The 27578-nt window shown below is 38.8% G+C and overlaps 1 protein-coding gene across 1 annotated transcript in view; it reads left to right on the forward strand.

Moving 5' to 3' along the window:
- The window catches only part of UVRAG (UV radiation resistance associated), a 333170-nt gene that overhangs the window by 247244 nt on the left and 58348 nt on the right, over nt 1-27578 (forward strand). The window contains exon 13 of the mRNA XM_032166960.2: nt 1061-1139. Within this exon, the coding sequence (XP_032022851.1) occupies nt 1061-1139 (79 nt within the window). The remainder of the gene's footprint in view (nt 1-1060; nt 1140-27578) is intronic.

A 27578-nucleotide genomic window follows, 5' to 3' on the forward strand; every position in this document is an offset into this window, starting at 1 on the left:
GCCAGCAACTCCTGAGAATTTAATATAAAGCCCTTAAATTCTGTTTCCTTTATTTTATTTTCTCTAGAAAATAATATCCTCTAGGCTTTATGGAATGTATCTTTTCCTCAGGCAATTAAAAGACAATTGAAATTAAGACTAGTAATTGTCACCTGCCATTCATTTCAATAAGATTATTTTATTCTTGAGAATAATTGTGTATCGCAGAAGTAAGGAAGATGAAGTTTTCTTCTTGACCCTAAGTAATAATTGATCTGTTTGTAAAGAAATCTGTATCAGATGCTAAAACTTGCTTGATCTTGAGAATCAGAAAACAATGACTAGACTATAGGTATACTCTAACCTTTTCTTCATTTGCAGATGTAAAGAAGGGGAATAGTGAGGGGAGTTACTCTCTAAAATAACTCATTATCTTTATGAAGATCCAGATCGCATGCCTTTGTTGCTCCAGTGAGGCAGGTTAAAATGGAAAGTCATGTATGAGAGCCTTATGGCATGAGCACATTGCCTTAGAGAAGTTGTATCCAAATAGCCATCCCTGTAAATGTGAATGAATATTTTAATGAATTTTGGCTCATATTGGCACTGTTGATTTCACTGGTCACCTTAAAAGAAACAGAAATCTTATATATTGCTTCTAAGTCTGATTTTTTTTTTTTTCCTTCTTAATCTTCCTCTCCCATTTAGTAGAAGTTGAGATGTCAGGTCCAAGATATTAGAGGGAAAAATTTCTGGGATCTTAATCTTAGCTAAGGTGGCAAGTTTATGATATGTAAATAGGAACCAGTGGCCTCCACTCCTTGGGGTGGGTTGGTCACTTTCTTAAACATTAGTTCCTTGTTCTGTGAACTGTTCACTTTTTCTTTTGAAAGAAAGCAGCTGTTATTCTGACTTAATTAATATTCTGAAGATGTCAGTAGATTGCAATGACTATAAGTAGGTGACTTAGTCCAATTCAGATGTTTATGCTGTATCTAAGAAACTTCAGCCTCTGTTGACAACTTGGAGGTTGTATTTACTCAGCTTTTGAAAATATCTGATCCTTCTTTACCTTTCTTAGGTTTCCACTGTATCCAAAAGGAGGGGAGAAGTTGCAGTTTGATTATGGTGTCTATCTTCTGAACAAAAATATAGCACAGGTAAGTCTCTGTTCTTCACTTCTCTCCTACTTCCCATGCACAGCCTATTTCCTTAGATTGCCAGCCTTTTTTCTTTATAAATATGCACTGCAGTTGACCCTTGTATTTAACCAGTTACATTAGTAATACACAGTTCTTTTTTTGACCACAGTCTTTTTCCATGCCCTTAAAATGACTACAGAGAAGCAGTGAATACAAATTGGAATCCTCTTGCTACTTGCTAAACTCAGAATCTCTTTCTGTATTTTTACTTGCTGGTAGACTATACTTCGATGTGTGGGCTTCATCATCTCTTGGCTCTGCAGCTTGACCAATTGTAATTTTCTTTTCTTAGACTATTTCTAGGGACTCAGTTTGCACTGTTGTTTATGGAGTAAAAGTTCAGTGCCTTTGCAAGTACTTCATGGTCTCCTCACTTTATTATTCAGGGCCCAAAGGAAAAGACCAAGCATATGGCCCTTCCAGTCTGTCTTGGATGTTTGTGGCACTCTCACCATCACATCAGTTAGTATCCCACTTAAATAATGTCTTTCCGTATGCCATAGTAAGACTATCAGATGCCTAGGTTTGTATTTTCCTGAAAGAAATATGTAGCATTTCTTTAGAACTTCTGGCCCTACTTCAAGATGTAAGCATTCCACAAGTTTTCTAATTATAAAGGAAGACTAACTTCCTTTGTTTTTTATTTTTTTTTTTTGGTTTTTATTTTTGTTTTTGTTTTTGAGACAGTCTTGCTCTGTCGCCCAGGCTGGAGTGCAATGGCGTGATCTTGGCTCACTGCAACCTTTACCTCCCAGGTTCAAGCGATTCTCTTGCCTCAGCCTCCCGAGTAGCTGGGATTACAGACACATGCCACCACGCCCAGCTAATGTTTTGTATTTTTAGTAGAGACGGGGTTTCACCGTGTTAGGCAGATGGTCTTGATCTCCTGACCTCGTGATCCGCCTGCCTCGGCCTCCCAAAGTGGTGGGATTACAGGCGTGAGCCTTTAAAATGCCCGGCCTATTTATTTTTATAAATAACAAGTGTTTTGTTTTGTTTTCATTGGACATCCTTCCAACTGGAATATCACATGGATGAATATCCACAATTTGGCTGTTATTTAAATACATTATGAGCTATATCCTCAGACCTTTTGGTTTTACCAAAGTAATAAGATTTGCGATGCTTTTGTTTTTATCAGCCTGTGTTGCCATTTATCCACATGAACCTAACGACTTGCTAAACATTCCCTTATTCATTTCTGCTCAGTCTAGAATTATTCCTCTGTGTGGTGTCATCTGCCACTCTTCCCGTTAACCAACCTCAGTTTAATGGTGGAGATTTTTTAATTTGTTTTTTATTAAGATTGTTGTCCTCTTCTGAAATTGGGTCAGATTTCTGGATTGCAATCTTCAGTTTATCATTTGCTTCATCCTTCACACTCATTGTCCTCTCAACCACACTACTTTTACTGTTACTTCCACTCCAGCTCCAGGAAAGCAGCCCTCTGACAGTCTTTGGCCCATGACTCACCTTTCCATGTGCCATTCTTCCCACGACTGATGCTTGCCCACTCTCCATTTTTGGCAGACAAGTATTTCAGTCAAAGAAGCAGGGCTTTAATTCCAATACTGCCGGGCTCCCACTCTGCTGATCACAGTTCTGTCATACCATGGAAAAGGCAGTACTTAAACAGAACTGGTCAAAAGTGCTCAGACTGAGGCCAGGTGTGGTGGCTCATGCCTGTAATCCCAGCACTTTGGGAGGCTGAGGTGGGTGGGCTGCTTGTGGCCAGGAGTTGGAGACCAGCCTGGGCAACATGGCAAAACCCCATCTCTACTAAAAAATACAAAAATTAGCCAGATGTGGTGGCATGCACCTGTAATCCCAGCTACTCGAGAGGCTGAGGCATGAGAACCTCTTGAACCTGGGAGGCAGAAGTTGCAGTGAGCCAAGATCGTGCCATTGCACTTCCAGCCTGGGTGACAGAGCAAGATTGTGTCTCAAAAAAAAAAAAAAAAAAAAAAAAGTGCTCAGACTAAGACTGCACTAAGGAAGAAGTAAATTAGAGGGCTCCTCCAGCGATGTCAGCCGTGGTGCAAAGAGCATGTAGATACCACAGCATCCAGTTTGAGAGTAAAACTGGCATCATTTAGTAGAACTAAGTTCTGATTTGAGTTCAGGACTTCTCTTCTTGCCCTATTTTCTCTTTCTTGCTCTAGGCACTTAGATCCTAAGGTCAGAAGGCTGTTTGAAGCTTCCTGGTGAAACTTACTCCTGCTGAAATGCCTGTATTTCCTCATATATTCCAGCTTCAAACATAACGATATGCACATTTGTACAGACATACACACACATGCACAAACACACTTCTTTCTTCTCAGGGGCCCAAAAGGATAGTATACCAAAGGATCATATAAAGTGTTGCTAAGAATACCACAGTTTGCTTTGGGAGCAAGACCAAGATGGAGGCTGTGTGCAGGGAAAAACTTAGCAAAGTCAGCCCTCCTCATCAGACTCTCAACTCTAGGGCCTGTTTGATCCCCACTTCCCAAGAGGCCTCTGACTTGATTTTTAACTGAACCAGGGCCACAAGTATGCTGACCTAGTTTTACTCATCTGAGAAATGGATTGCTTGTGGTAATTGTGTATCCTCTCCAGCTTTATATATGCTCTTTGAAAATTGAGAGAACAATCAATAGGTTAACTACTGTGAATCCATAGGGAGCAAGTATCCTCCTCTGTGGATTTTCTTTTTTTAATCACACTAGAGGCAGTTTTAAAAGGAGGGGACAGTAAACTTCTTAAAAACTGGCTTTTTTATTATCTCAAAATGTATTCAGGAAGCCCTTTAAGCAGTTAGAAACTTTTAGAACAGTCGTGACCTTTCATTTTTTTTGCTTCAGCTCTGTCTGTTCTGTCTCTCGCTGTTTCTCGGGGAAGCTTTCATTTTGTCTTTGACCTTACTGCCATTACTTTTTCACATTTTGATTTGTAACAAATGAAAGAACCATTAATTGTTATGGCTCCTAAGCAAGCATTATAGCAATCAGATATTTCCAGCTTTTGAAGGTTTATTTTTATAGACATGTAGACTAATATATGTTGTCAAAGGGGAGTTTGTCTTCTCAGCCAGTTTCATATGTACCCCATCTCTCAAGATGTGAACAAATCATACTATTAAAATGGCCTCACCTCAGTAATTTATAAGCCACATTAGTGGAGGTGGATGAAAGCATTGGCATGTGTTAAAGTGCCAGAGAAAAAGGAGTGAAGTCATTTAATACTGCATCCATAACTTGGTTGGGGATTTGAATAGTCAATAGGACCTTTCATCACAACCAGAAGTAGTAGTAAAATCACTTTTTTGGTAGAGGAAATGACAGAATTTAGTAATATTTGTTACTTCAGTATTTGGGATCAGTCCAGCCCAAGTTTTGAAAGCACAAGCTTAGAGAGACAGGCCTTCAAGTAGAAATCCTCAAGTGTTGTTTGAAGAGCTGAGAGCACTGGTAAGGCCTGCTTGCCCTCTTCATGTCACTGCTGTCTAAAGGTGTGTGTGTGTGCTGGATTAAGTACTGAGAGTGAGTGAAGCAAAATGCCTTGTTTTCAGCACCATTTATTAATATTTGTCAAGTGCCAGCCTCTTCAGTTAGAAATAGCCTTCCTTCTTGGCTAGCATGTAATGCTATAGGAATGGGCCTGTCAAAATTCAGGTGCAGCATAATTGACGTTGACTTTAAAAACCAGATCCTGCCATAATTTCAGTTAGTTCATAAGTACATTATATTAGAATTCGTGTAGAGAACAGAAATTTGCTTTTAAATCTCAGCATAAAAATTAAATGTAAAACAAAAATTATAATACTTTTATCTTACATTCGTGGGAATCTTATAGTTTGTAAAGTACATGCATATATATTCACATGATCCCTATCATCACCCTGCAAAGTAAAAAGGGCAGATGCTATTAAACAGATTTGAGGACAGCTTGGCTTTTGACATTTGTCCCTCCAGTGTCATATCACATGATTTGGTTAAGTGTGGCAGAGATCCCCTTACTTCTATATACTTCACTGTTCTATATATTTCCATCCTAAAAGTGCACCAAATCAAAGAAGATGACATTCTCAGATAGAAAAGGAAGCAAACGTTTTTTGAGAATGGAGACAAAACTATTTTGCACATCATGATTTTTCCATTAGCAAGCACAATGCCAGAAACACTGTAAGTTCTAAAGAAATTAATAATGAGTGGTGATACAGCACCATCACACAGAAACTAAGATCTAGAAAAGTTAAGTGACTTTAACGAATTTTAAAAATTGTGATACACAAACACAATGCACACACACACAAATAGAATATTATTCAGCCTCTGAAAAGGACACACTGCCATTTGTGACAACACGGATGAACCTGGAGGATATTATGCTAAGTGAAATAAGCCAGACACTGAAAGACAAAGACTGTATGATCTCAATCATATGCAGAATCTTAAATGTAAAAGTTGAATAACTAGAAACAGAGAGTAGGACAGTGATTCAGTGGGAGGGAGAGGAGGAAATAGGAAGAAGCAGGCTGAAGGGTATACAAATTTGCAGTTAGATAGGCTGTGTAAGTCTGGGGATATAATATACAGAATGAGGATTATAGTTAGTAATATTGTATTATGTACTGCAAATTTGTCAAGAGAGTAGATTTCTACAGTTTTTTTCACACACATCTATGAATATGTTAATTTGTTTGACTGCTGTAATCATTTCACTATGTATATGTATATCAAAACATCATGTATACCTTAAAACATCTTGTACCCCTTTAATAGATACAATATAAAATTTTTTTAAAGTTAGGTGACTTGCTTAAAATTCATTAGTTTATTCAACAGTATTTGTTGAGCATGTACTGTGTGCTTGTGTACACTGAGTTAGGTTGCAGTGGGTAGAGCAGTGAATAAGACACACAAGATCCCTGATCCCTGCCTCGTTAATATGCTAGACACAAAAGGACAAATATTGTAGCGTTCCATTTATATAAATATCTACAAAAAGCAAACTCATGAAGTCAGAAAGCCACATTAGAGGGCTAGGGGAATAGGAGAGCTATTGCTTAATGATTACAAAGTTTCTGTTGGGGTGATGAAAAAGTTTTGGAAATAGATGGTGACAACCATTGTATAACATTGTGTATGTAATCAATGCCACTGAATTTTACACTTAAACATGGTTTAAATGGCAAATTTGAGTCGTACACTTTAAATGGGTGAATTGTATGTTATGTGAATCATATCTCAATAAAGCTGTTTTAATAAAAGAAAAAGAAAGATCCCTGCCTTGTTAAGCTTATAACCTGATGGGAAGAGACATACAATAAACAGAGAAAGTCATTTTAGATTGCAGTAAGTGCTGTGATGGAAATTAATTAGGTGATATAATAGAAAATAACTGGAAAAGGACCTACTTTAGATTAAATTGTCAAATAAGCCTTATTGAGGAAGTGACTGTTGAGCTTAGACATGAATGATGACAAGGAACTAGCCATGCAACCAGCTAGGGAACAGAAAGTTCCTGAAGGTCATGGGAATAGCAAAGGCAAAGGCCCTGAGGTAGGAAAGAGCTATGTTGAGGTAACAGATGGAAGGCTGATGTGGCAGGAGTATAGTAATTGAGGGGCAGAGGTACCCAGGGAGCATAGCATATAAAAACCTCAGAGACCACAGCAGAGTTTCCTAAATTATTCTAAATACAAAGGGAAATCATTGAGTGAAGATTTAAGCAGGAAAGTGGCATGATTTGATTTGTTTTTTCCCAAAGATCATTCTAGCTACTACTTTTTTTGGCCCCACCCACCCAGCCATCTCCACATTCTAGCTACTTTAATGGATTGCAGGGAACTAGAGTTGAAGCAGAGTTACCAGTTAGAAGGCTATTTCAGAAGACCAGATTAGGGGTGATGGTGGTTTGGATCAGGATGGTAGGGGTAGAGATGGAGAGAAGTGAACAGATTTGAAATATATTATGGGACATGAACTAGTGGACTCAATGTGGGAGATGAGGAAAAAAAGGAATGTCAGGAATGACTCCTAGGTTTTGTGTATGAGCAACTCCTTGGATGATAATGCCATTTATTGAGATGGGGAAAGATCCAGGAGATGGGAGTGGGGCAACCAAAAGATCTTCTTTGCAAATGTTAAGTTTGAGTTACCTATTAGAAATCCAAGTAGACAACAGGATATGTAAGTCTGGAGCTCAGGACTGGAGTCAGTACAGGGTATAGAAATTTGGGACTCATCAGCATAAAGATGGTATTTAAATCCAGGGAACTAGATGAGATTACCCAGGGAGAGAACGCAGAGCTGAAAAGAGAGAGAAACAAATACAGACACACACGTACAGTGGGATTTAGCCCTGGGAAATTACATTTAGAAATTGAATAGAAGAGGAAGAACCAGCAAAACCTGAGAGGAATGAACAGTCAGGTAGGGAGAAAATGAAGAGAGAGTAGTTAATTTAGAAACTAAGAGGAGTAAATTTCTGAATAGAAGAAGTCATCAGTATGTCCAGTTATGGGTTTGTAACTGGAGATGACTATGGGATTAAGGGAAGTTTCTTTTTGTTTTTGTTTTTTTCAATCTGTTTGTTTTGTGGGAATGTGGAATGGTTTGTTTGCTTTGTTTTTTAAGATGGCAGATATCAAGGCATGTTTATGCTGATGAGAGTGAGCCTTTGCTCTTGCCACTTATCCCAAATTGCCTTTTTCAAATGCATGAAGGATGGTGGGCTCTGGGTAAGGAAGAGAACAGGGAAAAAGTCCAGCTCATTATTTATCTTATAAAAGGAAGACTTTTGATAGGTGTGATGTAAATGTGTAGTTCTTACCACAACTCACACCATACTGTGAATATATTTTTAATGTGAAGATGAATTGGCCATCTGTACAGGCATTGAATTAGTTTAACTTTTGAATAAAGTGAAGAGAGCTATACTGAAACTAAGTAATTTTCTTCCAGATTGTTGGTACTGAGCCTTTAGTAGATTTTCTGAATAGTTTCACATGAGTGTGCCAACTGTACAGAATTTAAGTGACAGATTCCTTTTTCTCCTAGAGCAGCAGTGTAATCAGTCCCTGGTTCCTTGGGGATCCCCAACACCCTCAGTAGGTCTGGAAGGGCGGAATTATTTTCATGATAATACTAAGACATTTTTGCCTGTTTCACTGTGTTGACATTTACATGATGGTGGGTAAAATTGCTGGCCACTTAGAACAAATCAAGGCAGAGGGACTAAACTCAGCTAGCAGTATTCGTCTTCTGTAAGACTGTGTACTCATAGTTTATATATATATATATTTAAAATGGGGTTCAATTAAGAATGTCCTTAATGAAGCAGTAGAAATTATTGATTATATTAAATCATGACCCCATGAGTGCACACCTTCTTAGTATTCTGTGTGATGGAAAGAGAATATGCGTAAATCACTTCTGCTGCATACTGAAATACAGTGGTTGTTTCAAGGAAACGCATGTGTGCAATCGAGTTGCTAAGTGAACTATGTGCTTTTTTAAAAGCCTCGTCTTTACTTGAAAGAATGACTGACAAATTATGGTTATTTAGACTTAAGTATTTGGCAAACATATTCTCAAAACTGAATGAAGTGAGCCTGTCTCTTAAAGGAGATCAACTGATGATAAAATTCAGGATTTTAAATGAAAATTAGAATTCCAGATCGCTTGTGTCTGCCACCATGAGATTGGCAGCTGCCCAATCCTTAAGGATTTCTTTGATAAGATTGGTAGTGATAATAACACATGTGATTTTTAAATAGTTTATAATGGAATGTGTCAGCATTTAAAATATATATAACTCAGTGAGCCAATGTTTTCCAAATGACCATTGTATAATGCTATGAAATCATACGTAGGTAAAGATCCTTTCAAAGTGCCAGAAAGACCAATGGATTTTAATGTAACAGAGCATGAAAACTTTATTGATAGGGTTTCAGATTCTGCATTGCTACTAGTACCTTTAAAAAGCTATTACTTGATGAGGTTGGGAGTAGTATCAATCAAGAATATCCACAACCATCTGAAAAAGCACTTAAAATACTCCTTTCTGTTTCAGCTGCATATCTGTATAAGGCTGGATTTTCTTACTAAACAACACATGGTAACAAAATGAGTGCAGAAGACAATGTGAGACTCCAGCTGGCTTCTATTAAGCTAGACATTGCAAAACAGACTTGCAAAAATGTAAAACAATGTCACTCATCTCACTAAATTTCTTTTTTGGAAAATTTGCTTATTATTAAAAATATTATTTATATTAACAAGTAATAGATTGCTATTGCTATTTTTGTAAGAATTCGCAAACATGCAAAAGTTTTCTTAATTTCAATTTTTAGTATGATAATTATTGATACATATGACCCACAGAAACGAAAGCCCTTTGGGGTCCTCAGTCATTTTAAGAGTATAAAGGGATCTTGAGACTAAACTTTTGAGAACCACTGTCTTAGAGAATGTGGCCATCCAGATTTTCTGTGAAACTCTTCAATTGCTCTAAGACACATGTGTCATTTCCCCAAATGTGGAAACATAATATGAGAGACCTACCAATTTGCATTCCAGGAATGGTATGTAGTACAAGTCAGAAGGCTAGCACCTATCAGTGGATTCTTCCTTGTTGCTTTTGTAAGCCAGGCCTCTTCTCTCCTTTTCTGAAAGCTCAATATTTAAGAGTAATACTTTGAGGGTATATTGTACAAATAATAATGATGATTTACATTTGTATAGAATGTAATGGCTTTGGAGTATGTATTTTTATTTGTGTAGCTCATTTCATACTCTATGAAGTATGTTGACCAAGCCTATCTTTAGAGATAAGAAATTGAGCTGCTGCTATGCTGATTTCCTGGGGATGACAAAGCTATTAAATGGCAAGCAATTCAAAACCATATGCAGTTATATCCTACTAACATTGTTTGTTTTTCTTTTTAATTTGGGCCTTCCTACAATTCTGTGAGTTAGACAGGGTATAGACAATTATCTGCATTTTACAGTTGAGCCCCCTGAGACAGTGAGTTAAGTAGAAGAGCTAAAATTAGAACCTGGGGATTTCATGACTCCCTTCCTTTTACCCTATTACTTCTCTTCTCCTTCAAGTTAAGACTTCATAGAAAGTAAAAGTAGCTTCTCCATCCAAAACAGCTGGGAACCCCTGTTCTGCCAAGGACGTGGTCCTCCTGTAAATCTTTACTCCTGGGTCCCACAGTGCACAGCTATTTAGAAGGGATGAATGCCAGCTTCTACCTAGCAGCTTAAATTCATGTATATTTCCTTAACATACAGCCAAATGTATGTGACACATGAGAAGAAAATATGCTTTTATTTTCATAATTCTTGGAATCAAAAATATAAATTCCAAGGATGTTTTAATAGTCAAAATGCCTTTCCTCAACTACTGCATGCAAAATTTGCCAATAATATGGTGGAAACTCTTTATAAAAAGTACTAAATTTAAAAAAAAGTTTACTGAGATATATTTCACATACCATACAATTAACCTATTTAAATTGTACAATTCAGGCCAGGCGTGGTGGCTCACACCTGTAATCCCAGCACTTTGGGAGGCCGAGGTGGGCGGATCACTTGAGGTCAGGAGTTCGAGACCAGCCTGCCCAACATGGTGAAACCCTGTCTCTACTAAAAAAATACAAAAATTAGCTGGGCAGGGTTGCAGGCGCCTTTCATCCCAGCTACTCGGGAGGCTGAGGCAGGAGTGAAGGAGTGGCTTGAACCCGGGAGGTGGAGGTTGCATGAGCCATGCCGCTGCATTCCAGCCTAGGCAATAGAACAAGACTGTGTCTCAAAAAAAAAAAAAAAAAAAGTATATAGTTCAGTGGCTTTTAATATATTCACCAAATTGTGCAACTATCACCACAGTCAATTATAGAACATTTTCATTGCCCCCCAAAGAAACCCTGTACCCACTAGTAGTCATTCCTCATTCCCTCAGGCTCCCCATCCCTGGGCAGCTACCAGTCTACTTTCTGTTTCTATAGATTTGCTGTTCTGGACATTTCTTACAGATGGAATCATAAAATATGTGGTCTTCTGTAACTGGCTCCATTTGCTTTCCATAGGCTCAAGGTTTATCCATTTTGTAGCGTGTATGAGTCATTCCTTTTTGTAGCCAATTTTTTTTTGCAGTTGGAAGATGTGTATGTGTATACGACATGTTATTTATCCATTTATGAGTTGATAGACTTTTGGTATGTTTCCATTTCTTGGCTGTTATAAGAATGCTGTTGTGAACATTTGGGTACAAGTTTTTGTGGGGATATAGTTTTCATTATTTTGGGGTGTATACCTAGGAGTGGAATTGCTGAGCCATGTGGTAGCTACGTTTAAATTTGAGGAATTGCCAGACTGTTTTCTAAAGTGGCAACACCATTTTACATTCCTACTACTAATGTAAAAAGGTTCTGTATTAGTCTGTTCTCATGCTGCTAATAAAGACATAGCCATGACTGGGTAATTTATAAAGGAAAGAGGCTTAATGGACTCACAGATCCACATGACTAGGGAAGCCTAACGATCATGGTAGAAGGCAAAGTAGAAGCAAATGTACTGTGTTACATGGCAGCAAGCAAGAGGGCATGTGCAGGGGAACTCCCCTTTATAAATCTGATCTCACATCAGATCTTGTGAGACTTACTCACTATCACAAGAACAGCACAGGAAAGACCTGCTCCCGTGATTCAGTTACCTCCCACTGCGTCCCTCCCATGACATGTGGAATTATGGGGGCTACAATTCAAGATGAGATTTGGGTGGGGACACAGCCAAATGATAGCAGGTTCCAATTGCTCTGTATCCTCACCAACACTTATTTTTTTTCTTTTTTATTATAGCCATCCTACTAGTTGTAAATGATTTTGACTTGAATTTTTTCTATTGGCTAATGATGTTGAGTGTCATTACTCTTTATGTACTACTTATTGGCCATTTGTATATCTTCTTTGGAGAAATATCTATTCAGACCCTTTGACCGTTTTTAAATTAGGTTGTCTTTATTTATTTATTTTTTTAGAGGCAGATGACAAGACCCCATCTTTACAAAAAACAAAAAAATTAGTAGGGTGTGGTGGTGTGCAACTGTGGTTCCAGCCACTTGGGAGGCTGAGGTGGGAAAATCACCTGAGCCCAGGAGGTCAAGGCTGCAGTGAGCTGTGATTGTACCATTGCACTGCAGCCTGGGCGACATGGCAAACCCTGTCTCAAAAAAAAAAAAAAAAAAAAAGATGTCTATTGAAAGAATGAATGAGTCAGTCAGAGATTGTTCTTTCCTCTTTAAGGTTGATAATTAAACAACTTATTTCTGTTTAATGTATATTGTATATTGTATATATAAAATATATAATATATGTAAATATGATATATATTTATATATATACACACATCTCTTGTATCTATTTAATGTTTTAATTGAGGTCAAAAAATTATATTTATTTATACATAGTTTTTTCCAAAAGTTCTATTCTGTGTTTAAAGGGATAACATACAGCATTTTTGTAGTTGCAAATGATTGGTTAAGTGTTCATGTATTAATTTTTCTGAGAACCATCATTAGCTATTAACCAATGTACTAGACATTTTTAATGTCATTGACTATGATTACTATACTCTTTGATTGCTGAAAGTGTAAATTGATAAAACTTTTTATCTCAGTTGGACATTTTTTCCTTTTAAACTGAAACTACAAATACAATGCCAAAAATATCTTTCCAAATAAAAAATAAAACAATTGTAACTTACATTTATATAGCTTATTTTAGGGCACAGGGCCCTTTCACATATATTATTTCTTTTATCCTTTGCAGAAACCCTTAAAGTGTTGGTATTATTATTTTCATTTTACATTTAGATAAACTGAGCCTCTGAAGGGTAAGTCTTTTGCTTATAGTCACAAAGCTGTTAGATAACCAAAGAAATTCAGACCCTAATATCTGACTCTAAGTTCAAGAGACCATACTTGCTGCTTTCCTTTTGTCAGACAGGAAGAAACATCTTACATAACAGGCTTCCCTTTTTTTCTGTGGCTAATAGCTCAGTATAAATTGAGCACCTTACTTGGCTTACCATCTTTGATAATATCTATCTCTTCCTTTATCCAAGTTGTTTTAAAAGATTCACTTTAGCCTTTTTACTTGTTCAGTAATAAGATTAGCCTTTTCCAAAGCACCACCATGAGCGACATCTTTTGCTGGGAGGAAAATATTTAAAGAATGTACCTCAACTGAAATGAAATATGCAGTGCTAGCCAGTTCAGAGAGGATGGGATATAAATTCTCACTATACTTTTTATGATTAAGCATCATGAAATGAATTATGAGCTATATGAAAAATGAATTTGGTCTGATTTTAGTTGGCATCAAAGTGACTGGCATAGCTTAGGTGTAAGCTCTTTAAAGAAATGAGCTCCAAAAAAATTGTTTATATTGCCTGATTCAAAACCCAAAGTCTCTAGATTTTAGGGGAAGGTAGCACAGTAGATTTGAATTTCTAAATTTTGGTACTTTTAATGGTACTATGTTTTGCTAATTTATCTTTTTGAAAGAGAGATTACTTTCACCAACATACCCACAGTTATCTGTGGATAGACACATATCATAATTCTATATTTAAAATAATAATTTTGTAGCTATTTCTGTAAATTATCAGTTTAAAAATGTATATATTATAAATGCAGACTAGCACTTTACATTTAAATAATTAGATTATTTAGGTAGATGCAATGAAAGGAATGAAATTTTGTCATCCACAGATTTCAAAAAGGTGGATAAAATGATTTAATGGAAAGAACATAACGCCAACAATTAGAAATTTCAGGGTTAGGCCAGGCACGGTGGCTCACGCCTGTAATCCCAGCACTTTGGGAGGCCGAGGTGGGCGGATCACGAGGTCAGGAGATTGAGACCATCCTGGCTAACACAGTGAAACTGTGTCTCTACTAAAAATACAAAAAAAAAAAAAATTAGCTGGGCGTGGTGGCAGACACCTGTAGTCCCAGCTACTCAGGAGGCTGAGGCAGGAGAATGATGTGAACCCAGGAGGTGGAGCTGGCAGTGAGCCAAGATCACGCCACTGCACTCCAGCCTGGGCTACAGAGCAAGACTCCATCTCAAAAAAAAAAAGAAATTTCAGGGTTGTATTCCATCTCTTTTCACTTGCCAGTACCTTGGGCAGGCAGTGTCTTTCTGCTGTGTCTCAGTCTTCTCATCTGAAGAATCAAAAAGTTGAGTATTATGTGCTCTGAGCCCCATGTCAGCCCCATGTTCTTTAAATCTCTGCTTCTTAACTTTACCACTCTTATAATTTAGTCTGTTCATTGCTTTTTTAAAATCACTTTTAAGTTGTTTGACTCACGACAGCCTGATCAAAAAGATTTTAAGATGCTTGCCAGGTGCAGTGGCTCAAGCCTGTAATTCCAACATTTTGGGAGGCCAAGGCAGGAGGATCACTTGAGCTCAGGAGTCCGAGACCAGCCTGGGCAGCACAACAAGACCTTATCTCTACAAAAAATTAAAAAAATTATCCGGACATAGTGGCATGTGCCTGTAGTCTCAACTACTCAGGAGGCTGAGGCAGGAGGATTGCTTGAGCCTAGGTGTTAAAGGCTTTAGTGAGCTATGATTGTGCCACTGCAGTCCAGCCAGGGTGACAGTGAAACCCTGTCTCCAAAAAAAAAAAAAAAAAAAAAAAAAAAGAAATAGTAGGCGTATATATTGGTGATTTTGTTTTTAGAAAATATTCAGAGATTTATGGAGTACCATACTAAGCTTATGTAAGTCCAATACAATATGGACTTACAAAACTGATGATAATACTATCTTACATTTATGTAGTGCCTTACAGTTTTCAAAGCATTCTCATAAGAAGCTCATATACATACCCTCACAATTTCTTCTCTGAAGTAGAATTAGTAAGAATTTCTGCCTTTGATTTAGTAGTTCATCTTGGGAACTCTAGCATAAGGAAATAATTCTAACTTCCTGAAAACAGTTAAATATGTTTATCATAACTGAAAATAGTTATCTGGGAATAGGTTAAATAAACGAAGGAGCATTGTCTTCATTCGTTTTCTGCTGCTATAACAGAATATCATAGACTAGGTAATTAATCAAGAAAAGAGATTTGCTTGGCTCATGGTTCGAGAAGCTGGGACGTCTGAGAGCATGGCACCAACATCAAGCAAGCATCAACCCATGGCAGATGTGAGATGGAGAGAGGAAAATTGGGCCGAATTCACCCCTTTATTAGGAGCCCACTCTTGTAGTAATGGCATTAATCCATTCATGAGGGTGGAGCCTTCATGACCTAATCACCTCTTAAAGGTTCCACCCCTTAATACTGTGATGGTGGCAACCAAATTTCTTTTTTTTTTTTTTCTTTTCTTTTCTTTTTTTTTTTTAATTATACTTTAGGGTTTCAGGGTACATGTGCACAATGTGCAGGTTTGTTACATATGTATCCATGTGCCATGTTGATTTCCTGCACCCATTAACTCGTCATTTAGCATTAGGTGTATCTCCTAATGCTGTCCCTCCCCCCTCCCCCCACCCCACAACAGTCCCCGGAGTGTGATGTTCCCCTTCCTGTGTCCATGAGTTCTCATTGTTCAATTCCCACCTATGAGTGAGAACATGCGGTGTTTGGTTTTTTGTCCTTGCGATAGTTTACTGAGAATGATGTTTTCCAGTTTCATCCATGTCCCTACAAAGGACACGAACTCATCATTTTTTATGGCTGCATAGTATTCCATGGTGTATATGTGCCACATTTTCTTAATCCAGTCTATCGTTGTTGGACATTTGGGTTGGTTCCAACTCTTTGCTATTGTGAATAGTGCCGCAATAAACATACGTGTGCATGTGTCTTTATAGCAGCATGATTTATAGTCCTTTGGGTATATACCCAGTAATGGGATGGCTGGGTCAAATGGTATTTCTAGTTCGAGATCCCTGAGGAATCGCCACACTGACTTCCACAATGGTTGAACTAGTTTACAGTCCCACCAACAGTGTAAAAGTGTTCCTATTCCTCCACATCCTCTCCAGCACCTGTTGTTTCCTGATTTTTTAATGATGGCCATTCTAACTGGTGTGAGATGGTATCTCACTGTGGTTTTGATTTGCATTTCTCTGATGGCCAGTGATGATGAGCATTTCTTCATGTGTTTTCTGGCTGCATAAATGTCTTCTTTTGAGAAGTGTCTGTTCATGTCCTTTGCCCACTTTTTGATGGGGTTGTTTGTTTTTTTCTTGTAAATTTGTTTGGCTTTTGTTGCTGTTGCTTTTAGTGTTTTAGACATGTAGTCCTTGCCCATGCCTATGTCCTGAATGGTATTGCCTAGGTTTTCTTCTAGGGGTTTTTATGGTTTTACATCTGACATTTAAGTCTTTAATCCATCTTGAATTAATTTTTGTATAAGGTGTAAGGAAGGGATCCAGTTTCAGCTTTCTACATATGGCTAGCCAGTTTTCCCAGCACCATTTATTAAATAGGGAATCCTTTCCCCATTTCTTGTTTTTGTCGGGTTTGTCAAAGATCAGATAGTTGTAGCTATGCGGCGTCATTTCTGAGGGCTCTGTTCTGTTCCATTGATCTATGTCTCTGTTGTGGTACCAGTACCATGCTGTTTTGGTTACTGTAGCCTTGTAGTATAGTTTAAAGTCAGGTAGCGTGATGCCTCCAGCTTTGTTCTTTTGGCTTAGGATTGACTTGGCGATGCGGGCTCTTTTTTGGTTCCATATGAACTTTAAAGTAGTTTTTTCCAATTCTGTGAAGAAAGTCATTGGTAGCTTGATGGGGATGGCATTGAATCTATAAATGACCTTGGGCAGTATGGCCATTTTCACGATATTGATTCTTCCAACCCATGAGCATGGAGTGTTCTTCCATTTGTTTGTATCCTCTTTTATTTCATTGAGCAGTGGTTTGTAGTTCTCCTTGAAGAGGTCCTTCACATCCCTTGTAAGTTGGATTCCTAGGTATTTTATTCTCTTTGAAGCAATTGTGAATGGGAGTTCACTCATGATTTGGCTCTCTGTTTGTCTGTTATTGGTGTACAAGAATGCTTGTGATTTTTGTACATTAATTTTGTATCCTGAGACTTTGCTGAAGTTGCTAATCAGCTTAAGGAGATTTTGGGCTGAGACAATGGGGTTTTCTAGATATACAATCATGTCATCTGCAAACAGGGACAATTTGACTTCCTCTTTTCCTAGTTGAATACCCTTTATTTCCTTCTCCTGCCTGATTGCTCTGGCCAGAACTTCCAGCACTATGTTGAATAGGAGCGGTGAGAGAGGGCATCCCTGTCTTGTGCCAGTTTTCAGAGGGAATGCTTCCAGTTTTTGCCCATTCAGTATGATATTGGCTGTGGGTTTGTCATAGATAGCTCTTATTATCTTGAGATACGTCCCATCAATACCTAATTTATTGAGAGTTTTTAGCATGAAGGGTTGTTGAATTTTGTCAAAGGCCTTTTCTGCATCTATTGAGATAATCATGTGGTTTTTGTCTTTGGTTCTGTTTATATGCTGGATTACATTTATTGATTTGCGTATGTTGAACCAGCCTTGCATCCCAGGGATGAAGCCCACTTGATCATGGTGGATAAGCTTTTTGATGTGCTGCTGGATTCGGTTTGCCAGTATTTTATTGAGGATTTTTGCATCAATGTTCATCAAGGATATTGGTCTGAAATTCTCTTTTTTGGTTATGTCTCTGCCAGGTTTTGGTATCAGGACGATGCTGGCTTCATAAAATGTGTTAGGGAGGATTCCCTCTTTTTCTATCGATTGGAATAGTTTCAGAAGGAATGGTACCAGTTCCTCCTTGTACCTCTGGTAGAATTCAGCTGTGAATCCGTCAGGTCCTGGACTCTTTTTGGTTGGTAAGCTATTGATTATTGCCACAATTTCAGAACCTGTTATTGGTCTATTCAGAGATTCAACTTCTTCCTGGTTTAGTCTTGGGAGGGTGTATTTGTCAAGGAATTTATCCATTTCTTCTAGATTTTCTAGTTTATTTGCATAGAGGTGTTTGTAGTATTCTCTGATGGTAGATTGTATTTCTGTGGGATCGGTGGTGATATCCCCTTTTTCGTTTTTTATTGCATCTATTTGATTCTTCTCTCTTTTCTTCTTTATTAGTCTTGCTAGCGGTCCATCAATTTTGTTGATCTTTTCAAAAAACCAGCTCCTGGATTCATTAATTTTTTGAAGGGTTTTTTGTGTCTCTATTTCCTTCAGTTCTGCTCTGATTTTAGTTATTTCTAGCCTTCTGCTAGCTTTTGAATGTGTTTGCTCTTGCTTTTCTAGTTCTTTTAATTGTGATGTTAGGGTGTCAATTTTGGATCTTTCCTGCTTTCTCTTGTGGGCATTTAGTGCTATAAATTTCCCTCTACACACTGCTTTGAATGTGTCCCAGAGATTCTGGTATGTTGTATCTTTGTTCTCGTTGGTTTCAAAGAACATCTTTATTTCTGCCTTCATTTCATTATGTACCCAATAGTCATTCAGGAGCAGGTTGTTCAGTTTCCATGTAGTTGAGCGGTTTTGAGTGAATTTCTTAATCCTGAGTTCTAGTTTGATTGCACTGTGGTCTGAGAGACAGTTTGTTATAATTTCTGTTCTTTTACATTTGCTGAGGAGAGCTTTACTTCCAACTATGTGGTCAATTTTGGAATAGGTGTGGTGTGGTGCTGAAAAAAATGTATATTCTGTTGACTTGGGGTGGAGAGTTCTGTAGATGTCTATTAGGTCCACTTTATGTAGAGCTGAGTTCAATTCCTGGATATCCTTGTTAACTTTCTGTCTCGTTGATCTGTCTAATGTTGACAGTGGGGTGTTAAAATCTCCCATTATTATTGTGTGGGAGTTTAAGTCCCTTTGTAGGTCACTCAGGACTTGCTTTATGAATCTGGGTGCTCCTGTGTTGGGTGCATATATATTTAGGATAGTTAGCTCTTCTTGTTGAATTGATCCCTTTACCATTATGTATTGGCCTTCTTTGTCTCTTTTGATCTTTGTTGGTTTAAAGTCTATTTTATCAGAGACTAGGATTGCAACCCCTGCCTTTTTTTGTTTTCCATTTGCTTGATAGATCTTCCTCCATCCCTTTATTTTGAGTCTATGTGTGTCTCTGCACGTGAGATGGGTTTCCTGAATACAGCACACTGATGGGTCCTGACTCCTTATCCAGTTTGCCAGTCTGTGTCTTTTGATTGGAGCATTTAACCCATTTACATTTAACGTTAATATTGTTATGTGTGAATCTGATCCTGTCATTATGATGTTAGTTGGTTATTTTGCTCGTTAGTTGCTATTGTTTCTTCCTAGCCTCGATGGTCTTTACAATTTGGCATGTTTTTGCAGTGGCTGGTACCGGTTGTTCCTTTCCATGTTTAGTGCTTCCTTCAGGAGCTCTTTTAGGGCAGGCCTGGTGGTGACAAAATCACTCAGCGTTTGCTTGTCTGTAAAGTATTTTATTTCTCCTTCACTTATGAAGCTTAGTTTGGCGGGATAGCAAATTCTGGGTTGAAAATTCTTTTCTTTAAGAATGTTGAATATCGGCCCCCACTCTCTTCTGGCTTGTAGAGTTTCTGCCGAGAGATCAGCTGTTAGCCTGATGGGCTTCCCTTTGTGGGTAACCCGACCTTTCTCTCTGGCTGCCCTTAACATTTTTTCCCTCATTTCAACTTTGGTGAATCTGACAATTATGTGTCTTGGAGTTGCCCTTCTCGAGGAGTATCTTTGTGGCGTTCTCTGTATTTCCTGAATCTGAATGCTGGCCTGCCTTGCTAGATTGGGGAAGTTCTCCTGGATAATATCTTGCAGAGTGTTTTCCAACTTGGTTCCATTCTCCCCATCATTTTCAGGTACACCAATCAGACGTAGGTTTGGTCTTTTCACATAGTCCCAAATTTCTTGGAGGCTTTGTTCATTTCTTTTTATTCTTTTTTCTCTAAACTTCCCTTCTCTCTTCATTTCATTCATTTCATCTTCCATCAGTGATACCCTTTCTTCCAGTTGATCGCATCTGCTACTGAGGCTTCTGCAATCTTCGCGTAGTTCTCGAAACTTGGCTTTCAGCTCCATCAGCTCCTTTAAGCCCTTCTCTCCATTGGTTATTCTAGTTATCCATTCTTCTAATATTTTTTCAAAGTTTTTAACTTCTTTGCTATTGTTTTGAATTTCCTCTCGTAGCTCAGAGTAGTTTGATCGTCTGAAGCCTTCTTCTCTCAACTCATCAAAGTCATCCTCCATCCAGCTTTGTTCCGTTGCTGGTGAGGAACTGCGTTCCTTTGGAGGAGGAGAGGTGCTCTGTTTTTTAGAGTTTCCAGTTTTTTTGTTCTGTTTTTTCCCCATCTTTGTGGTTTTATCTACTTTTGGTCTTTGATGATGGTGATGTACAGATGGGTTTTTGGTGTGGATGTCCTTTCTGTTTGTTAGTTTTCCTTCTACCAGACAGGACCCTCAGCTGCAGGTCTGTTGGAGTTTACTAGAGGTCCACTCCAGACCCTGTTTGGCTGGGTATCAGCAGCGGTGGCTGCAGAACAGCGGATTTTCGTGAGACCACAAATTCAGCTGTCTGATAGTTCGTCTGAAAGTTTTGTCTCAGAGGAGTACCCGGTTGAATGAGGTGTCAGTCTGTCCCTACTGGGGGGGTGCCTCCCAGTTAGGCTGCTCAGGGGTGAGGGACCCACTTTAGGAGGCAGTCTGTCCGTTCTCAGATCTCCAGCTGCGTGTTGGGAGAACCACTACTCTCTTCAAAGCTGTCAGTCAGACAGGGACCTTTAAGTCTGTGGAGGTTCTTGCTGAGTTTTTGTTTGTCTGTGCCCTGCCCCCAGAGGTGGAGCCTATAGAGGCAGGCAGGCCTCCTTGAGCTGTGGTGGGCTCCACCCAGTTCGAGCTTCCTGGCTGCTTTGTTTACCTAAGCAAGCCTGGGCAATGGCGGGCGCCCCTCCCCCAGCCTCGCTGCCGCCTTGCAGCTTGATCTCAGACTGCTGTGCTAGCAATCAGCGAGACTCCGTGGGCACAGGACCCTCCGAGCCAGGTGCGGGACACAATCTCCTAGTGTGCCGTTTTCCAGGCCCGTTGGAAAAGCGCAGTATTGGGGTGGGACTGACCCGATATTCCAGGTGCCGTCTGTTTCCCCTTTCTTTGACTAGGAAAGGGAACTCCCTGACCCCTTGCGCTTCCCGAGTGAGGTAATGCCTCGCCCTGCTTCGGCTCGCGCACAGTGCGCTTCACCGACTGTCCTGCACCCACTGTTAGGCACTCCCTAGTGAGATGAAACCGGTACCTCAAGCAGAAATGCAGAAATCATCCGTCTTCTGTGTCGCTGGGGCTGGGAGCTGGAGACCGGAGCTGTTCCTATTCGGCCATCTTGGCTCCACCCCTGCAAGTCATGATTTTACTAGGTATTCAAAACCTTGGATAGGTTATTCTTCTCTAGCTCTCTTCCTTTGTCCAAGGCACATTCTGCTGTGGTCTCAGGACAGAAACCAGGCCCGAGACGCTGGGACATGGAGAAGCGCTTGCAAGCTGAAAGTCCTCCAGGAACACCTGAAGGAAGCTTCACCTGCACCTGGGACACCCTTCCCTGATCCCAAATTTCAACATGAGTTTTGGAGGGGACATTTAAAACATAGCAAGCATTCACTGTGATTAAAATTTTTATGAAGATTAGGTAGCATAGAAATACCTTTGTTATTAGTGTAGAAAAGAGAGCATGGGGTTGAATGCACACTGTGGTTACAGTTATTAAAATAATTTTAAAGGCACCAAACAAACTACCCTGTATATAGGAGGGAAAAGACTGCTTGGTTGTATACCAAAACTGTGTTACATGTTTGTTTTGTGGGACTTCAGATAATCTTTCTACTTACCTTTTTATTTATTTATTTTTATTGAGCACATACTGCTTTTATAATAGAATATGTATATAAAAATAATTTTTCCAGATGAAAACTGAATCCTAGTGAAGTTTTTTGACATTCTCAAAATGGCACAAATGGTTAATGGTGAACCTGGGACAAGAAACCAGTTTTCTTCTCTTAATCTATTCATTAGTACATTCAAATTATAGAATATTCCAGCAGATACAGAAATTTCAGCTTTAAAGAGGCTGGTCAAGCTATGTATTTTTTCTCAATAATGTGTACTTCCTCTTTAAGATTCATTAGCCCATAGTCAAATTGACAAAATCAGTGTTATTTTTTCATACTTTCTAAAACACAGCTATATTCCCTCTAGCTGAGTGTGTTTCCAGACAGTATATGTGGTTAGGAGAACAAGTACGGACAGACATGGATTCACTTCCTGATCAGTGTTGCCACTTGATAACTGTGGCCTTGTGAGTTTCTAGACCTGTTTCCCTACTTATATAATGAGATTCACAAATTCTGTTGTAAAACGTAATGCTAACTTTTTCTAAACTGCCCTAAAACATTTCTGTGTCTGTCCCCATTGTGTTCACTTTTATAAATAGTAGTTGTATTTCATCATTTCCAGATTCCCTTGCAAGGCAGCTTAATGCCTTGGAAAGAGCTCTAGATTGTGTTCTAGCTTCAGAGTTGCTTCTAACTCTTTGGTTTTCTAACTCATTGTCCCTCTTATTCACTGTAACATTGAGCCAGTCTCTCTCTTTGTTTTTTGAGACAGTCTCGCTCTGTCGCCCAGGCTGGAGTACAATGGTGTGATCTCGACTCACTGCAACCTCCACCTCCTGGGTTCAGGCCATTCTCCTACCTCAGCCTCCTGAGTAGCTGAGATTACAGGCACCTGCCACCACGCCCAACTGGTTTTTATACTTTTAGTAGAGACAGAGTTTCACCCTGTTGGCCAGGCTGGTTTTGAACTCCTGACCTCCAATGATCTGCCCGCCTCGGCCTCCCAAAGTGCTGGGATTACAGGTGTGAGCGACCGACCGCACCTGGCCAAGTTAGTCTCTTAATTTTTCTAAGCCTTGGCTCCTTCTAAAATAAGAAACTTGAAGTAAATAATCTTTTCATTTCCTTCTAGCAGTGATGTTCTACAGTTTCTCCCAGTCTTGTTTTGAGCACATGTATGATTAAAAATAATAATAAACCGGTTACTCTTAAAGTAGAGGTGATGGGAGGGTAGATTGATCATTTAAAAAAATAATTTGACATTATGCAGTGAAATTGAAGGTTTGTATATGAGAATGTTTATAGCACCACTATTCATAATAGCCAAAGATTAGAAACAATTTAAAATATATCAACAATATGTTCATCATTACTAATGGTATATTTATGTAATCAAATACAATGCAGCCATGAAACCATAGCAATGATAGGGACGAATTTCACCAGCATAATGTTGAGTAAAAGGACCAAAGCAAAAAAAAAAAAAAAAATCTCCACAATCATCCTCTATTTATGTATAGTTCAAAACCAAGCAAGATTAAACTATATTATTTAGGAATGAAAACTATACAAAAAAACAAGGATAGTGACTACCTCTGGAAGCGAGAAGGGGTTATAATGAGAAAGGAGCTCGTGGAAGGCTTCTGGGGCACCAGCAGCATTGTATTTCTTGACCGAGTGGTGGTAACACAGGGGTTTGCTTTATAATCCTGATCCTTTAAACAATGTGTATGTGTGTTTCATCCATTTTTCTATATGCATATTATATCTTGCCATTAAAAAATCATAGGTGGCCTGGCACGGTGGCTCACGCCTGTAATCCCAGCACTTTGGGAGGCCGAGGCGGGCAGATCACGAGGTCAGGAGATTGAGACCATCCTGGCTAACATGGTGAAACCCCGTCTCTACTAAAAATACAAAAAATTAGCCGGGCGTGGTGTCGGCTGCCTGTAATCCCAGCTACTTGGGAGGCTGAGGCAGGAGAATGGCATGAACCCGGGAGGCGGAGCTTGCAGTGAGCGGAGATGGCACCACTGCACTCCAGCCTGGGTGACAGAGCGAGACTCCGTCTCAAAAAAAAAAAAAAAAAATCATAGATAACAACTTTTTAAAATGTATAACACTATTTCATCAAATTCTTGTCATCTCTTGAAAAATAATTGCCATTACAAAGGATGGCAAGGACTTCGTATTTCAGCATCATACATCAGAAGAAAAAGAATTTTCAGCTAGAGCACTTAAGCATTGTCTTAGCTTTACACATAAGAATATCTGCTTTGGGCCAGGTATGGTGGCTCATGCTTGTAATCCTAGCACTTTGGGAGACCGAGGCAGATGGATCACTTGAGCCCAGGAGTTCAAGACCAGCCTGAGCAACATGATGAAACCTCATCTCTACTAAAAATGCAAAAAAATCCTAGCTGGGTGTGGTGATGCACACCTCTAGTCCCAATTACTTGGGAGGCTGAGGTGGGAGGATTGATTCCCAGGAGGTCAAGGCTACAGTGAGCCGAGATTGCACCACTGCACTCCAGCCTGGGTGACAGAGACCCTGTCTCAAAAAAAGAGTGTCTACTACTTTTGATCACACGATATATCCTTGTAACAAATCTGCATGTGTACCCCCGAATCTAAAAGTTTAAACTAAAACAAAAAAGAATATCTGCTTTTATTGATACCACAAAGAGTGTCTTATTCTTTATTCCTAGTCTTCACAATAACCTTTCAGGTTTTTGTTATTACCCTGATTTTACAGGTGAGGAAACAGGTATAGAATATTTTGGTGGATGAGGAATTTTTTAAAAATAATTGAAACATCTGCATGGAGCATTTTTGGTATTTTTTTTTCTCCTTCATGTTATAAAAAGATAAATTAGAAACAAGATTGGTGACCATTTTAGGGATGTGTACTATTAAAATAAGCCCTAAACAAAAGAATAGACTGAGTTTTGGCTGTTTTTTCTTTCTAATGTACCTGGAAGTATGTAAGATTTCCCAAATGCCTAATAGTAAATGAGCTTTTGGGTATTTGGGCATTTGCCACTTATAGGTCAAGCCCCTGCACTGAGTGTTGAAATAAAGCCTAATTAGAAGAGAAAGTGAGAGAAACAATGTCTACATTTTTAATACACTAATTGTGGTGGTCACTCTATACAAAGTTTGCTGAACTATGACCGCTAAGCTAACCGGGAAGAGGAAATTACTTTGTATAACCAAGCCAAAAAATTTTTTTTTAGATTTAGTTCATAATGTCACTTACGATTCTTCTGAAAGGCTTGTGAACCTTTGCCTTCTTTTAATAAGCCTTCATAATGACAAGGTCCCCTGAGAATGAAATCATCTGAACGGAATGTGCCTGTGTCTTAAAATCTGATAAACATCACTTCATGGTATTCAGGAGATCAAAAGAGACTTAAAACACGTAAATGTTACTTTCAGGTTATTATAACCAAGGAAGCCTGTGGCCCAGCTATCAAAATAACTTAGCTTCAGCAAGTTCTAAGCAGTGGGCTTAGCCAGGTTGGTTAGTGCTACTTTAGGACTGACCGCACTGTCTTTTGAGTTGACCTATAACTTTCAATGTAGAATGTAACTGCTTCATCTCTGAGGCACATTTATGTGTCCCTTTGCCCCTGACACTAATTCATCATTTGCTTTATAGTAATTCCACTCAGACATCATCATTAAGCCCCAGTGGAGGCCACTAAATGATGTGAGTGGATATATTTCCTCATCAGTGACATTAGTTTATATCTCCTTATTAAGATACCCATTAAATTCATACCAGGAGAGATAACATGAACGCTAATGCACTTTACATCTTCCATCAGTGCTTTCTTATTTATTTCTATAAAGGCGGTATTAATATCTGAATTTAAGAGTCCAAGAGAATGTACAGCTTTTATTAATGGTCTGAGATCTTTTATTTTGTTAAGAAATGGAAGATGTGAAAAGCAAAGACATTTATTATCATGTTGTCATTTTTATTCTCTTTCCCTCCCTAGAACATAGCCATTAAAATATACATAGTATCATTTATTTTTAAAGTTGTTAATATATTTTATATACTTTTTCCAAATAAAATGTATGATCCGAGTTTTCCTGTATTTTATCTTTATAAGTTATCTTATTTTTCTCATTTTAATCTGAAACTCAGAATATATATAGTGTTTTGTGGACGTTTTGGATATACCAGCCAAAAAGTATTAATTGAATATACTATACTAGGCTCTGGGTGGTGGTGGAGGGAAACAAAAGAAGTTGCTTTGTGTGACAAATAGTTCACATGTGTATAAAATCTAATTGTTCTGGCCAGTCGCAGTGGCTCATGCCTGTAATCCCAGCACTTTGGGAGGCTGAGGAAGGCAGATCACTTGGGGTCAGGAGTTCGAGACCAGCCTGGCCAATGTGAAACCCCATTTCTACTAAAAATGCCCCCCAAAAATTAGCCAGGCGTGGTGGCAGGTGCCTGTAATCCCAGCTACTTAAGAGGCTGAGGCAGGAGAATCGCTTGAACCTGGGAGCCGGAGGTTGCAGTGAGCCGAGATTGCAGCATTGCACTCCAGCCTGGGGGAGAGAGCGAGACGCTCTCTCAAAAAAAAAAAAAAAAATCTAATTGTTCTGATGAATCCCCCACCACATTGCCTTAACCAGAATAGTTTGTTCAACAGATATTTCTTCATTTATTATATCCTTTTGAGACATTTGGCAAAGTTACTAATGTGATTTATCATTTGAGGAATCCGTAAATTACTGTGTTCAGGAACTATAGCAACATCATGGCAATGTGGTACCCTTTTGTTTGGCTCTGGCTTTTTGCTGTTATTGCTTTCTCAGAACTGATAAATTTTTTTTGATAATTAAAGTATAAATTGTGCTGGGATTGTCTGTGTCAGTGCTCATCAAAGTGTGATCCACAGGCCAGCAGGCAGTCTGTAGTCCATAGAGCCTGTTGTCAGTCTGCAGTGAATAAGGAAATTGTACCAAATGTGAATCAACTGTGTCACCAAACACAGTACTTAGTTCAGATGCAAATTTTTATTTTGTATCAAGACATTCTGGATGAAGGAAGCAGGGCATTTATTTACGTTCTCTCACAAGCTTCTTCTTTGTTACATACTGGCACTTTAGCCTTGGAGTTTAGGCAAATATAAAAAGCAGAATATAATATCCTTTTAAAAATCAGATTTTCTTTTTCACCTTGTAGGGACTTTATTGTATATACATCTGCTTGTCTGCTGCAGAGGAAACCACTCTAAGCTGGGCATTGGCAAATCACATTACTTATGTCAGTGGAAGGCACATTTAGCATTTGTCAGCATTAGGTCTTGTGATCAAAGTAAGCAGGTTTGTCATTGTCATATTTCCAGATCTTTTTCCATGTGTGTTTTTCACAACTTGTCTGTCAGCTTGTATTTCTGGAGCTCTTTCTACATGTCAGACACCACATGCCTGCGGACACCCAGTGCCCTCATTCTACTCTGTTAAAGCCATGAG

This window comes from Hylobates moloch, unplaced genomic scaffold (genome assembly GCF_009828535.3).
Source record: "Hylobates moloch isolate HMO894 unplaced genomic scaffold, HMol_V3 SCAFFOLD_11, whole genome shotgun sequence".
Lineage (NCBI taxonomy): Eukaryota > Metazoa > Chordata > Mammalia > Primates > Hylobatidae > Hylobates > Hylobates moloch.